The sequence below is a fragment of the Chaetodon auriga genome, chromosome 20, assembly GCF_051107435.1.
Source record: "Chaetodon auriga isolate fChaAug3 chromosome 20, fChaAug3.hap1, whole genome shotgun sequence".
NCBI classification, from domain to species: Eukaryota; Metazoa; Chordata; class Actinopteri; order Chaetodontiformes; family Chaetodontidae; genus Chaetodon; species Chaetodon auriga.
In genome coordinates this window covers 13,512,443-13,526,058 of record NC_135093.1, presented here as the reverse complement: position 1 = coordinate 13,526,058, position 13,616 = coordinate 13,512,443, and the positions used below count along the sequence as shown (strand labels likewise).

At 41.4% G+C, this 13,616-nt stretch overlaps 2 protein-coding genes across 2 annotated transcripts; both read left to right on the top strand.

Moving 5' to 3' along the window:
* Positions 1-2,968: 2,968 nt before the first annotated feature.
* LOC143339074 (parvalbumin, thymic-like) lies at positions 2,969-4,897 on the top strand. Its single transcript, XM_076760083.1, has 4 exons — positions 2,969-3,110; positions 3,287-3,419; positions 3,573-3,682; positions 4,618-4,897. The coding sequence occupies exons 1-4, from the start codon at positions 3,050-3,052 to the stop codon at positions 4,644-4,646; spliced, it is 333 nt and encodes a 110-aa protein (XP_076616198.1). The 5' UTR covers positions 2,969-3,049; the 3' UTR covers positions 4,647-4,897.
* A 4,563-nt stretch (positions 4,898-9,460) lies between these two features.
* Positions 9,461-11,967, top strand: pvalb3 (parvalbumin 3). Its single transcript, XM_076760084.1, has 5 exons — positions 9,461-9,501; positions 9,992-10,058; positions 10,820-10,952; positions 11,324-11,433; positions 11,560-11,967. The coding sequence occupies exons 2-5, from the start codon at positions 9,998-10,000 to the stop codon at positions 11,583-11,585; spliced, it is 330 nt and encodes a 109-aa protein (XP_076616199.1). The 5' UTR covers positions 9,461-9,501; positions 9,992-9,997; the 3' UTR covers positions 11,586-11,967.
* The last annotated feature ends 1,649 nt before the right edge of the window (positions 11,968-13,616 follow it).

Genomic DNA, 13,616 nt, shown 5'->3' with positions numbered 1-13,616 from the left:
TGAGAGTGTCACTGGCATGCCCACACCACAGCTGGTCAGATGGAAATAGACGAGGCAGTAACTGAGCCCAGGAAAGAGGAGGAGCGACCACTTTCCTCAGGGATGCGTGCACGGATGAGCAGGGTGCCTCTCTTCGTCTCAGACATTACAGACGGACTTAAAGGTTTAGTCTAGCTCGACACTGAGTCTGTGCTGATGACATTATCATCCGTCCGAGTTAAAACAGATTTCAAGATAAATTGTTTCAGCTGACGGCATTGCAGAGTATGAAATCTGACATCCAAACGTCTTTTATATTTATTCTTTCCACAGAGAACGTTAAAGGGCAGCGCAAACATCAAGGAAACATTTTCTCATGAAGGGCTGATAAGAGTGGATCTATTGATGTTGAAATGTTTTTCACAAACTGCTCATGAAAATGATTCATTTCTACATTTGGTGATGGACTAATTCCTTCACCATGTCCCTCATTTTACCCGTCTCACACACTAACTGCTGGTGGTGAAACTCTGATGAGGCGCTGCTCTGCTCACTGGGAGCAATTTGGGGTTCAGTGTCTCAGCTCACAGTCACTTCGACATGTGAACAGAAGGAGCCAGAGATGAACTACCTGAGCCACATTCACTGACTCTACTGTGAGTATCTGGGCGATAATGATGCAACATAGTCTTAGTTGTCTATTACTGTTAATAAATGATTTGTTATTGATATTAATGATAGTATGATGACTGATGGTGCAGAAAAAAAAGCACCCTGCAAGCCAAATCTCACAAAATGAATCCCCATAAAAGTCAGAATGTGTGAATCCATCTATGACACATCCTGTCAGAGTGTCCTTGAGCAGCACACTGAATGTCGATACGCTCACTCAGTCATAAGTCCCTCTACATAAGCTTTGTTTATGTGTCACAGATGCACAGACAGTGCGAATCAAGAATGTATCAGACACTGAAACAAATACCAAAGACTGTCTGGTTCTTTCAGTTCAGTGTAAAATGCAACCTACCGTCTGTTCGTGTACTACTTACCTCTGCTGGTGTCCCTCCCCTGTGCTGACTGTCCCATCGTTCAGTAATTCCAACACCAACAAAAGAAAAGAGTTTTTCAGGAGGATGTCAGGGATGCACAAGTCCAAAACTCCCAGCGTGATTTCTGTATATGCACAAAATGCATTTGTTTTGCTCTAATTAAGCCCATTAGGCCTCTCCCTGTCTGCTTTGCTCACTTTCCTCAGGTAGACAAAAACCTCCCGAAGCAGCTTAAAGTTTTCTATCTACGCAGAAGATTGTTACTGTAATCCTGTTCTCAGACTCCATTATAGATGCCCGTACCTGTCAAGAAAACAACCAACGGACTCCCCCAAATCACTTTGTGCACCGGACTGTCACCCCATCCCTATCTATCTGTCTCTGTGTCCGTCTTTTCCTCTCTGTCCCATCCCCCTCTTCCTCCTCTCATCCACCGCTCCATCACACAGGAAGCCTGGTCTTCCTGAAAACAAGCATCGGAGTGTGGAAAGGGACAAGGCTGAGGGGGGCAGGTACGTGGGGGGGGGGGCAGAGGATGTTTTTGTCGTTCCTCTGGCCCTCTGGTTGCTGCAGGCCTCACTGTAGTCCATCCTGAGGAAACAAGGCTCACGTCACTCTGGCCGGGCCTTGGGCCCACACGTGCTGCCTGTTATGGCGAGTGTGACGCAGTGACTGCAGAGCTCCAGCATGTCTTCGCACATGGGAGCCATAAACACGTATGTGGTGTGAAACTGTGGAAAACACCGCTTTTCAAAACAAAATGGCATTAGCCAGCAGGAAGAGTCGACGCCAAATCACAGAGTGCGCTTCGGTTATACAAAAGGGGTCAGATGTGGTGTGGAGAGATATTGTGAGGAAGATTTTGCCTGAACAAAAGTCTACAGCTTTGCCAACTAACCACACTCCATTTCCTGTGTGTAATAGCTGCAAAGTGCCAAGCCACCTGCAACTGTGAGAATTCCCTCAGCAGGTGGTTTTTCAGAGACTCTCATCGACTGGAATAAAGCAAACTGAAAAATGTACCTATGCCTCTAGTAGATGCACACATTTCTCAATGAATGCATATAGAAATAAGACAGAATGATACATAATTATTACAAAGGACACGCAGGCATGTGCAATATATCTTTAGTTTATGTTAACTTATGCCACAGCTTTTGACTTTCCTGTTCTACATGTTTTCTAGCAGTTGGTTTACTAAACCTAATGTCACATTTCTCAGGTTTTAATGGTGTAACAGCTTTACAGTTTGAAACTCGCTGGTAGCTATTAAGAGTTTAAGGTCTTGGTGAATTTCCAAACAGCTAGTGCGTCTCAATCCCTGAGAACAGAATATCTGCCAACTGCATAAACTGAACACATTAATACCAATTGTCATTGTGATTGTCATCATATTTCTATCGGAGGTTTCACATCTTTTTAAATTAATATGGGCTCATTTGAGAGCAGAGCTCTTTGTATGTGGGAACGCGGTGACTGTGAGTGGAGACAGCTCTGTGGAGCGCCTGAAAGTGGCAGAGGCCATAATAACAGGATGTTTACAGCCTGCGGAAACACTGCCAGGGCCGACCACGAGCAGGCAGCAACTGTGGCTGGAAACACGAGCAAAGAGGAAATGCAGGCCAGCCAGGTTCCCTCCAGATCCACCAAATATAACCTCACTCACTTGCTGTTTTGTTTACAGACAGACGCTTCCTGACAGGAGTCTGTTTAGGTAGGTTTAATTTCCACGGTGACCTCTGACCCTTGGAGAAACCACTCAAGAAAACACAGTTGTGCTATGACAAGATTGTCTGGCTTTCAGGCTCCCTTTCACACACATACACACACACACACACACACACACACACACAGTTTGCTGAAGTGGTCAGCTGTAGGTGACAGCGGACAGAAGGACACTGGTGGTTTCTGACACCAGGAGGGTGAAGCCTATTCACTGTCACCAATAGTTTCTTTCTGCCCATCATTGGTCACATATTGCACCAGGCAGCAACATCCACTACAGCAAAGCCTCCAGCACCATGGCTATCACCGACTTTCTAGCTGCCTCGGACATCACTTCAGCTATTAATGCCTGCAAAGGTCAGGAAATGGTTGTGTTTTGAGTGTGCATTAAAATCAAAAGGATGTAAGATGTAAATTGAAGGGATGTAAGGACTTTGTGTTGTTTGCATTTCACTGAGGTTGCATGAAACCTCAACGTAAAGCACATCATCATTTGAATGCTGTGAAGTTTTAGGTGTGATTTTTGCTTTCAGCGAAGGATTCCTTTAGCCCAAAGATGTTCTTCAAAACGGTGGGTTTATCCAAGAAAACTCCGACAGAGATCGAGAGGGTCTTCAAGATTTTGGACCAGGACAAGAGCGGCTACATAGAACAGGATGAGTTACAGTTAAGTTTTAAAACACCCTGTAAAATCAATGTATACATTTCTGTGCATGATTCACTTATCAGCTGTATCTCATCGAGCTGTTGTATAACTGTGAAATGCTCCCATTATGTTACGTTTTCTCAATGTGGTGCTTCATCGCTGCTCCTCCTCAGACTGTTCCTGCAGAACTTCTCCAAAGGAGCGAGGCCCCTGACTGCTGCTGAGACCAGAGGTTTCCTGCTGGAGGGGGACTCGGATGGAGACGGAAAGATCGGCTGGGAAGGTAGGCAGATCTGAGGGGCACTTGGACTGCAGATGCTGATCAGGGATCTGCTTTTGTTCTGGATTTATCAAACATATTGTTCTGGAAAAAAAAAAAAAAAGTCTTTGCAGAGTGGGAATAAGAAGATTTCTGAAGTGATCACAGAATTTGTCATATTTATGCCAAGAGCAGAAATAGTCAATCAGATACCAGGATTTACCCTGCATCTATTCATCTTTAACTGTAGCAAGTAACAATATTTTTTTAGTATAGAGAAATACAGTTATGAAAGAAATAATATTAAATTTACTGAAATAGAAACAAAAACAAAACCAACATCAGAAAAAACAGATAATGCAGGAAGTTTAGTGTCTCACTGACATGTGCAAACAATGAAGACGCACTGAAAGTGACTGCAGATAAAACCAGATAAATGCAAAAAAAAAAAAAAAAAAAAACAAGGAGAAAGGGTGGTGGAGCATGCTATCAAATGCACAAAACAAATGCAAATAATAGGCTAAAACCAATCATGATTTGCATAATGTTTTTTAACCTTACAACGTAAGTTTGCCAGTAGGAATAAATGTGAATAAATTTCACTTTTATCTTTCAATGAAGACCAAAATTTCCCTTTTAGCAGCTTGACAACGTATCAGGAGTGAGCAGACTCAATCAGCAGAACAGGAAAAATCAGGATAAATTCTCAGGTTAAAACTCATCCTTCAGTGTAAACATGGCAGGCAATGGTGAGCCGATGTAAGTCAATGTGCTGTGCTGACTGTGCTTAAGTGCAGCTCCACAATCACCTCATGGAAAGAGTCAGAGCCAGAGCACTTCAGTGTGTTCAGTCATGTCTGTAGTTGAATGAATTATAAGAGGATGATTATTACCAGATGAATGTGAAAGAGCAGAATCAAAAATATCTAACTCGATGTCTGTCTGTCCTTTTCTTTCAGAGTTTTCTGCGCTGGTCAAGTCTTCATAAATCCAATGTGATCCTTGTGATTTGTTGTATGGTGACAATATCGTGGGGAGGGGCTCTTTTTATAATGTTTACTAGCCAAAGTAAACAACTCATCCAGGGATTCTTAGGTGTTGAGAGTAACAACATATGTTATAGATCTAATAGACAGTAATGTAATAAAGTTATTAAAGCAGACCACAAATGAAATCTTGCCTTTCTGTTTTGTGTCTTTCCCTGCCAGAAAAGTGAATAAATAAACAAACTTTTCAATTTTTGGTGGGTTTTTCCTGCTTGCGTCCAGCGAGACGCTTGTCGACAGATGAGCAGAATTCTCTCACGCGCTTCGTGTTGTGATGTTATACTGAGCACTTGGAGAGCTCCAGCCTGTGCAGGAGGCTTTGGTTTCTCCAATTAACGGCATGAGCAACTTTCCACTGTGCAAATGAAGTGTTTGACATCCTGGCAAACCCAATTTGACACCTTACATGGAGTAATTTGGTGTAAATTATATGTTTACACTGAGACAACATGTACACAACATTCAACCCATTTTCTTTGAAGTATTTCTTCGAGAGAAAATATGTTAACAGGCACTTTATTCCTAATATGTACCACCATAAAACTCGCTCATGCTGGCTTAAACAAGCTCATTGTGGCCATAAAACAGCCTGTAGTGTATTTGCTCAGAGTGATTTGACTTGTCTTACCTCTAATTCACAGCAGTCACCTCATAGAAAACAAAATGCATCACATTCAATCTGCAGTTTGCACACAGCGTTCAAGCTCAGGCTGAATATACAGTGTGCGTCTCTCTTGTGTTTCACTGAAAGACTGCATCGTTTTCTTTGCCACATGGGTCTGACGCAGTCTGTAGACAACATTAACAATGCATTTTTTATCATTGACGAGCATAGTTTCATTTAGGAAGGTGGTGATACCATAAAAGACGCAGTGTTTTAACTTCAAAGTGTAACAAGTAAAGATATTCAGCCACCAAGTAAAAAGCTAGAGTTAGACAACTATGACTTTTCACATTATTATATTTTTACTTTAATAAAAGTAACAATACACAGTGTAAAAATACTCTGTTAAGTAAAAAGGTCTTGCATTCAAAATTTGACTAAAATTTAAGTAAAGGCACATACGTTTTAAGATAGTTTTAGCAGAAAATACTCAAATAAAGTACCTCAAAACTGTACCCAAAGTACTTGAGTGAACGTACTTAGTTACTTTCAATCACAAAGATATGGATGGATTTTTTTTACATCAATTTCATTTCTGAAAAGTCAGACAAAAAATCTTTCTCTGTAATGTTCTACAATGTAACTGAGAAGTACTCGGGTCATTTACATAAGTCAGAGTAGCAATACAACATTGTGAAATACTGCAGTACAAGAAAAAGTACTCCTTTCAACATTTCAATGAAGCCTATTGGATTGTTTTTGCCGATGCATTAACATGTAAGCGGTAGACTCTGCTGTCTACAGTTATTGAATAAATAAAAATAACATTTCTGAAGTAGCATACAGCATAAAATGGAAACATTAAAATGAAGTAAAAGTATCTCCAAACTGAAAGTACAGACGGGGATGAAGTACCACCAACATTTGTTCTCTGTGAAGTTGTTCTGAAGCTGTTCGCCTTCCTGCTGTAGTCAGCAGATGACATCAGGACAGGAGTCTCTGGATCAATACCAGTCGCTGTGCAGCCTTTGGGAACCCTGAGCTGGTGTGAATTGCAGAGGCAGGGCACAGTTGGATCCGAGGCAGCTCTGGCAGAGCGTCAGCAGTGGCTGCTCTGAGGAGCACTTGCAGTGACCCAGCAGAGGAACTCTGGGACGGGATAGAGTTTCTGTGCCAGCACATTTACAGGACTTCTGTTAATGAAGCACATTTATTTGCAACTTTCTCTCAGATGGCAGGCCACCACGTCAGAGAATATAGGTCACTCCTATTTCTGCTGCAGCATGAGGGAACAGGCTCCTGCTCTCAGGTGGAGCATTAGGGAAACTTTAGAGTTAAAGTGCTTTCATAAGTTCACAGAGAAGGGCAAAATTGCCTCTCTTGATTGCTCTGAGATATTTGTAATTTGTTTTTTTTTTTTCTTTTTCCTTGGCAATGTTGGCTCTCACCTCGAGGAGCAGAAGGAAAATATAAAAACTATCAGCGAGGTTACATTTAGCCATAACCAGTATCATTATGTACATACATATATATAAACAGGTGTGTATATGCATACATGCCTGCATCAATCTTCAAGGTAAATACATGTTAAATATATTATACATACATTAAAGACTTAAAACCAAAAGCATTTTCAACATTTGGAGTGGCAGAGAAACAGAGCACCAAATACAAACTGACAAACATTAATAATGATACAGAAATAATGAAATAATGAATTAGCACAGAGCAGACATAGATACAAATATATGAAAGAAGAAAATAAATGTAAGCTTGTTCATTACTTATCTACCTCATTAAATAGTTCCTATGCTGGGAATAAGTGCTGAGGGGTGTCAAGCATAATTTCCACTTTAACATAAATGTGTCAAAACCGGATCCCCTATGGGGAGGCGTTTGTCCCTGGACCCCCTATGTGAGTATTTTATGTTCTCTAACTGTATGAATTGCATCAGGTCACTCAACCACATAGACAGATATTTGTAATTTAAACCTGATATCGAAGAAGGGCAGGAATAGTTACGGTATCTATGGCCAAGTCGTTTGAGGTGAGAGACCTCATTTGACCACAGCAAATGTTAAAGGCCAAAGATTAGTTATACAGACCATTAAAGAGGATTTGAAGTTAAGAAAAAGCAGAGGGAAACAAAAAATATATTTACTAAGTACATTTTGTGGCTGCTGAGACGTCACACGCCTGAAACCACTGAAGTGAACGATGTGACAAAGTATATGTGTGTAAAATTTAAAATCAGTTCGTTTCAAAGCAAAGCTGTAAAAAAGTGAGAATTTATTAAATGAATGGATGTTTTAACACAGGTTTTCTGACGGTTGTGCAGACAGATGTACAGACAATTAAAATGTGCTGATATATGATATTAGTCACAGGCTCGTCTCAACACTGCCACCTAATGTACAACAGGCGCATAGCAGCCTGCAGCCGTCATCAGGGCAAATATGGGCATGGAAAGACCCCTGGACTTGTTCCTCATTTAATTTCATTGTTTGGTGCAGTGTGAGAACTCGGTGCAACTTGATGCTTAAGTTGATGATGCATTAAGATGATGATGATGAGGGGGATAATGAGGATGAGGATGAGGATACCGATGATATCAGTTTTCAATGTTTCCCAAAATAGCATCCCAAATAGTTTCATCGCCATAAGGAGAAATGGTCTGAATGGGTGTAAGAGGACCAGAAATAAAACCTGGCAAACAGTCTACAGCTGCATGTCAGCAGGTGATGATGATGTACTTTTACATTACAGCATTTCAGTGAATCCCACTGGTTCTCCAATCCCCTCTCCTCTTTGGCACCGTAGCTCATAGTGAGGTCCTAAATCTTATTATCATCCTTCCATTGCATTTTTCATATTTCCTCTTGCACTCTCTGACACCTTCTGGCTTTGCGTTTGTAAAAATGTAATAATCCAATTCGACGCACTTATGGTAAGAAAATCTGGCTCCGTGGTCCATATACGCAACACTGAAGATAAATGATGCAGAAACTTTACTAACAGAGGCCATGAATGCTATTTGTTCTTTAAAATGATGAGAGAAGACCGTGGAAATTCAGCAACAGAGCAATATTTTATTTTGATTGTGAGCAGCATGAGAAACACATACACTCTGCACATGTACTCGAAGCTGGAAACAGAGAAACGTTTGTTACTGGATAATTCCTGATCCGAGCTTTATAAGCAAAAGACAATCAAAAGACATACACATAAAAAGACTTAATCATTAAACATTTTATATTTTCTTCAGTCGGTCAATAAATCAATCACAACAATTCGACTTTTCTGACACTGGAATGCCAGCAAAGTCATTGCAGACATTTTACGCATGCCAAATGTGCACTGGCTCACCAGAACAGTACAGAGGACACGTGTAGGGTAATTAACTACCACATTATGGTGTAAAAGCACAGGGTGGCAACATAATCAGAAACAGTTAGACTGTATTTTAATAATCAGTTTTCATTAAGGAAGTCTTGCAGTACTCTCGAGGACATATTTGGCTCACATGGTGATTAAAGGGTCATACACACAATCACAACCATCACTATGTAGAGGAAATTTCCCATGTTTGGGCTTGGCACAATAAAAAGACCTTTACATTTCTCATCAGAAAAGTCTCAGACACAAAGTTTAACATGCTGATATTACATCACAGTCTCTGAATTACATTCATAACAACAAGGCAGAGCTAGTTACTGTTAAACAAACCTGCCTGACGACAGAATAAGCAGCTGTAATAACTTACATGATAGAAACTCACTTGTTCTGTCTGATAATCTGCAACACACAGCATGAAGTGTACCTGATTCTTCTCTCCGTGGTGCTCTGCACAGTTTAGCAGATCAAAACTACATGCCCACAGAGTACGTTTCACCAAAATCAGCAGCGTATATTATTAGCCCCATGCAATATCAAGCACTTTTGCATAGGCCTACACTTAGCCTACCATTTAAGCATCTTCATTTATGTGCATATAAATAGAACAGCTCTGTCTACTGGACACATTTTTCGACCGACTGCTTTGACTGCTTTGCACACAGTGTCCATTACATAGCCTATGCATCATATTTCGGGCGAGTGAAGGTATAAAAGCTTGCGAGGGTGGCTGAAGGGTTCACTGCAGTGAGCAGATTCATCTGAGCGAATCCACTCTAGTCTTAGAGATAACCCCAAGGTGAGTTTCACTGAGGAGCTGCAGACCTTTAGGCACTACTGCCTGACTCAAAGAGTGGTTCAGGGCTTCAACTTCATGCAATGGGATATAAATCGAGGAAAGGGCCGCACAGGGCCAGATTCTGAACATCAGAAGCTCAGAGTTTGGCTTTGGACTAACCAAGGAACCAAATGGGGGAAAAAAAATTGCCAACCAACCACAGCTGCAAAGGATATTTGATCTTTTGCCTTGGAGGGCTTGGTTTTGGAAAAATTGGACTACCTTTTCTGATCATTTGTGCCTTGTCTTTTGGGGCTACCAGGAAGGAATACTCACAGAGAGGAACTGTAAAATATATTGCATGGCATAACAAACTTTGTTAATGCTGTATTGTGAAGTGCAGTGAGGGAACTTAGCATGCTTAGATTCAGAGTAAAACTGCTTCATCCTGTCTGATTTGCAGCAGCTGAACTGATGAACTGATGACTTGTCCTCTGCTCTCGTCCCTCAGTTAAAAATGGCATTCGCTGGTATTCTGAATGACGCTGACATCACTGCAGCCCTCGCGGCTTGCCAAGGTAAACCCCACCATGAGAACGGCACAGCATGCAGTATTACACCTTAGGAGAGCCTAGATGGTAGATTCACATGCACTAGCACTAGCAAATAAGATGGATTCTTACTTGACTTATTTGTAGTGCCAGTAAGGAGCCACATTTCCAGATTGTAGCTAAAACCATTCACAAGATGCTCCTTGCATCTTTGCTGCCTCTAACACTGCAGGGGTGGCTTTTTAAACGCATCTCGAGGCTGCATCAGTAGCATGCCGAATGTGACTTTAATGTCATTTCTGTATGTCTTAGCAGAAACAAAAGTACCTCTGAGAATAGTATATCATATTTTATAGCTGTAATAATTAATGTATTCATGTGTAAGCATTACTTACTAATGTTGAAGCTGGTAATGGTGGAGCTGATTTAGCTACTTTTTATAATGATCTACTACATAATTCATTTTAATTTGCATTTACAATCTGAATCTGGAAAAGTTACTTGTTACTAAAGCTGTCAAATAAAATGTAGAGGAGTAAAAACTGCAATATTCCCCTCTGTAGTAGAGCAGAAGTATCAAGTTGCATAAAACAGAAATACTCATGTAGGTACCTCAAAATTGTACTTAATTAGTTACATTCCACCACTGCAAATTAAGCTAAAATGCTGAATGGCAGTCAGCAGAGGTCTGTGGATGGACAGCAACCAGCTGCCCGCGAACAAGAGCCGGTGCAGCCCCAAAAGCAGCCGCAGCCCGTGTGTGATACAAAGTCTCTGTCTCCTCACAGCTGCTGACTCTTTCAAGTATAAGGACTTCTTCGCTAAGGTCGGCCTGGCTGGCAAGAGCGCTGATGACATCAAGAAGGCCTTCGCTGTCATTGACCAGGACAAGAGTGGCTTCATTGAGGAGGATGAGCTGAAGTAGGCACCATTTCTTAGATTTCACCTCAAGCTTCTCTGAGCATCTTTCTCTGGACCACAGTGCATTGATGTCTGAAGTGACCTGCCGGGTCTCTCCTCCGGTGTAGGATGGCATGAAGGAGAGGAGAAAACAGAACAGACAGAGCCAGCTTGAAATTTTGGGCCAAATTAAATGCATTTTATTCAGAAATCCCAAATTATACAGCGAGGCATTGTAGATTTTCTGAAAGATTAGCTCCTCAAAACTCTCAAAAACCAATCAATTCAGCGCAAAAAATACACTGTGATCCTGCAGAAGAAACATTTAGAGGCCTATGCCTGCTCTAAAGGCAGATGTACTGTAATAATATTTCTCTGATCGTCCTCTTCAGGCTGTTCCTGCAGAACTTCGCTGCCTCTGCCAGAGCTCTCACCGACGCTGAGACCAAAGCGTTTCTTAAGGCCGGTGACTCTGATGGTGACGGCAAGATCGGAGTTGATGGTGAGAGAAAAGTCCATTTTTACTGCGACTTTTTCTTGATTTTGAACCAGAATTAGAGACTTCAACTAAATACAAAAACCCTCCAAAAGCTGCGAAATAACGCTCTCTGTCTTTTTCTCCCTGCAGAGTTTGCTGCCTTGGTCAAGAGTTAAATGAATGAGCTGACCAATATCTTACTTCACCACTCTAAAGGAACAACTTGAGCCAAGACATACTCTTCTCTTTCTCCTCTTCCCTCTCACTTTCTCTCTCTTCAACTCTCTACACCACTTTTATACACCTGACCTTTCACCCCTCCCCTCGACCGTAGACAAACTTCTCTCTCTCTCTCTCTCTCTGGCCGTGCTCACCCCTTTGCTGTCCACGATGAATGTACCTGACTAAGTGTATGGCGTGGTTGACTTGTGTCTTTCTCTCTCTCTCTCTCACTTCTGTCGTCGTTTTACTATGTGAGTTTTGCTTACCGTGAGATCAGATGATGCACTTTTATGGGAAACGGACGGACGATGAGAAAACAATAAAGGTTCTTTTTCAATAACGCAAGTCTGACCTTGGTCATTAATACTCTTGTGAAGGAAGAAAGTCACAAATAATAGTTTTGACATTAAAGCTAACACACTGGAAGTCCAGGAATTGGTCTTGATACTGAAGAAGAGGAGTCACACGATGAATCCGGGTATAGGAAACACATTTTACAATAAATCTGACCATTTTATCTCAATGAATCCACTTAAAAGCTGACTTTGCTGAATATCAACCACTGTAGCTACAAGTGACAGAGATGCTAAATCATTTAGCTAAAATGCTAATTGAATGTAACAGCAACACAAGTGGAGAAGAGTCACCTTGTCAGCAAAGTGACTCAACAATGTGAATTACAAAGTCAGGCTGTAGCAGAAAAGCTCCCGAGTGTGCAAAGACCAACGTTGCATTTATTTTTTATGAATTCATATTTTCACTTGTAAGAGGAAGAATGTGTGATCAAAACTTGCCTTTTACACTACTAAGACCGGCTGTTGTTGGAAGCCTCATCCAGCTGCGGTGGTGTGATACATAAGAAATAATAAAATAATAAAAACACAAGATTTAACTTCTTAATCTAGACCCACATTCATAGACACACTGGCACGCATGCAACTCCTGCCCTACTTAATCCAGCTCTCATCTCCTACAATATGTGGTGAGGCTTTAAGTCCTCGTTCCTTAAGTCTGCATTGATGAGACGCAGCCGCAAGGTGGCGCCTCTGATCAGTCAGTAAGTCACAAGGCTTTCAGGTGTTCGTATTTGTCACGTGTTTTTCTGATGTTTTAGACTACATTGCACACTTGGAGGCTTGGAAACACAGTAAATATGTTTTTCTGACCTTCATGTGAGTGTCACAGTTCGCCCTTTTGGTGCAGCAAGTGGCTGGGAGTCACCTGAGTGACAGCTGTCACTCACATCGTGTTAAGTCAGGGCTTCACTGCTTTTGATACTTCGAAGAATAATGAGATTTATTCCCTTGGTTCTCGTTACAAAAAGCATCCCCCGCCTCTCTGCTAATGCCATTAGTGCTGACTGGATTCACCAGAGACGCTGCTGTGTCAGACGGTTTGAGAGGCCTCCCTCTGCAGACAACCCACTCATCAGTTTACAGCGTGCATGGTCAGTTGTCATGGTGACCAGGTGCAAACCCCTGTGAAAATAAAAAATAAAAATTCTTAGATGGAAACAGCAGTGATCTACTAACTAATAGTTAAAGTAGAGTAGTTCTTTCTGCGTATTCAGGTAAATAAATTAAAGGTAAATAAAATCCATCCAAAAACACTCAGACAGTGAGGTTCTGATTTTTTTTTATTTTTTTTTTTTTTACTGACAAAGATTATGAATATGAGAGTCACACATAATGTAAGATTACTGATGAGGATAACAATCCCACGGAGAGTCATAAGATGATTTATGACCTGGTGCGCTCTATAATCATCTGAATTTAGGAGATTATTCACTAAAACCAAAGAGAGAAGAGGGGACTGATTAAATCTGAGATGTCTGTAAGCTTCCACGCGCACCTGGAGAGAGAGAGGGACAGACAGAGGGAGAGGGGAGGATGCAGAAGAGGGTAAGGGTGGGGGAGAGAGAGAGAGAGAGAGAGAGAGAGAGAGAGAGAGAGAGAGAGAGAGAGAGAGAGAGAGAGATGTAACAC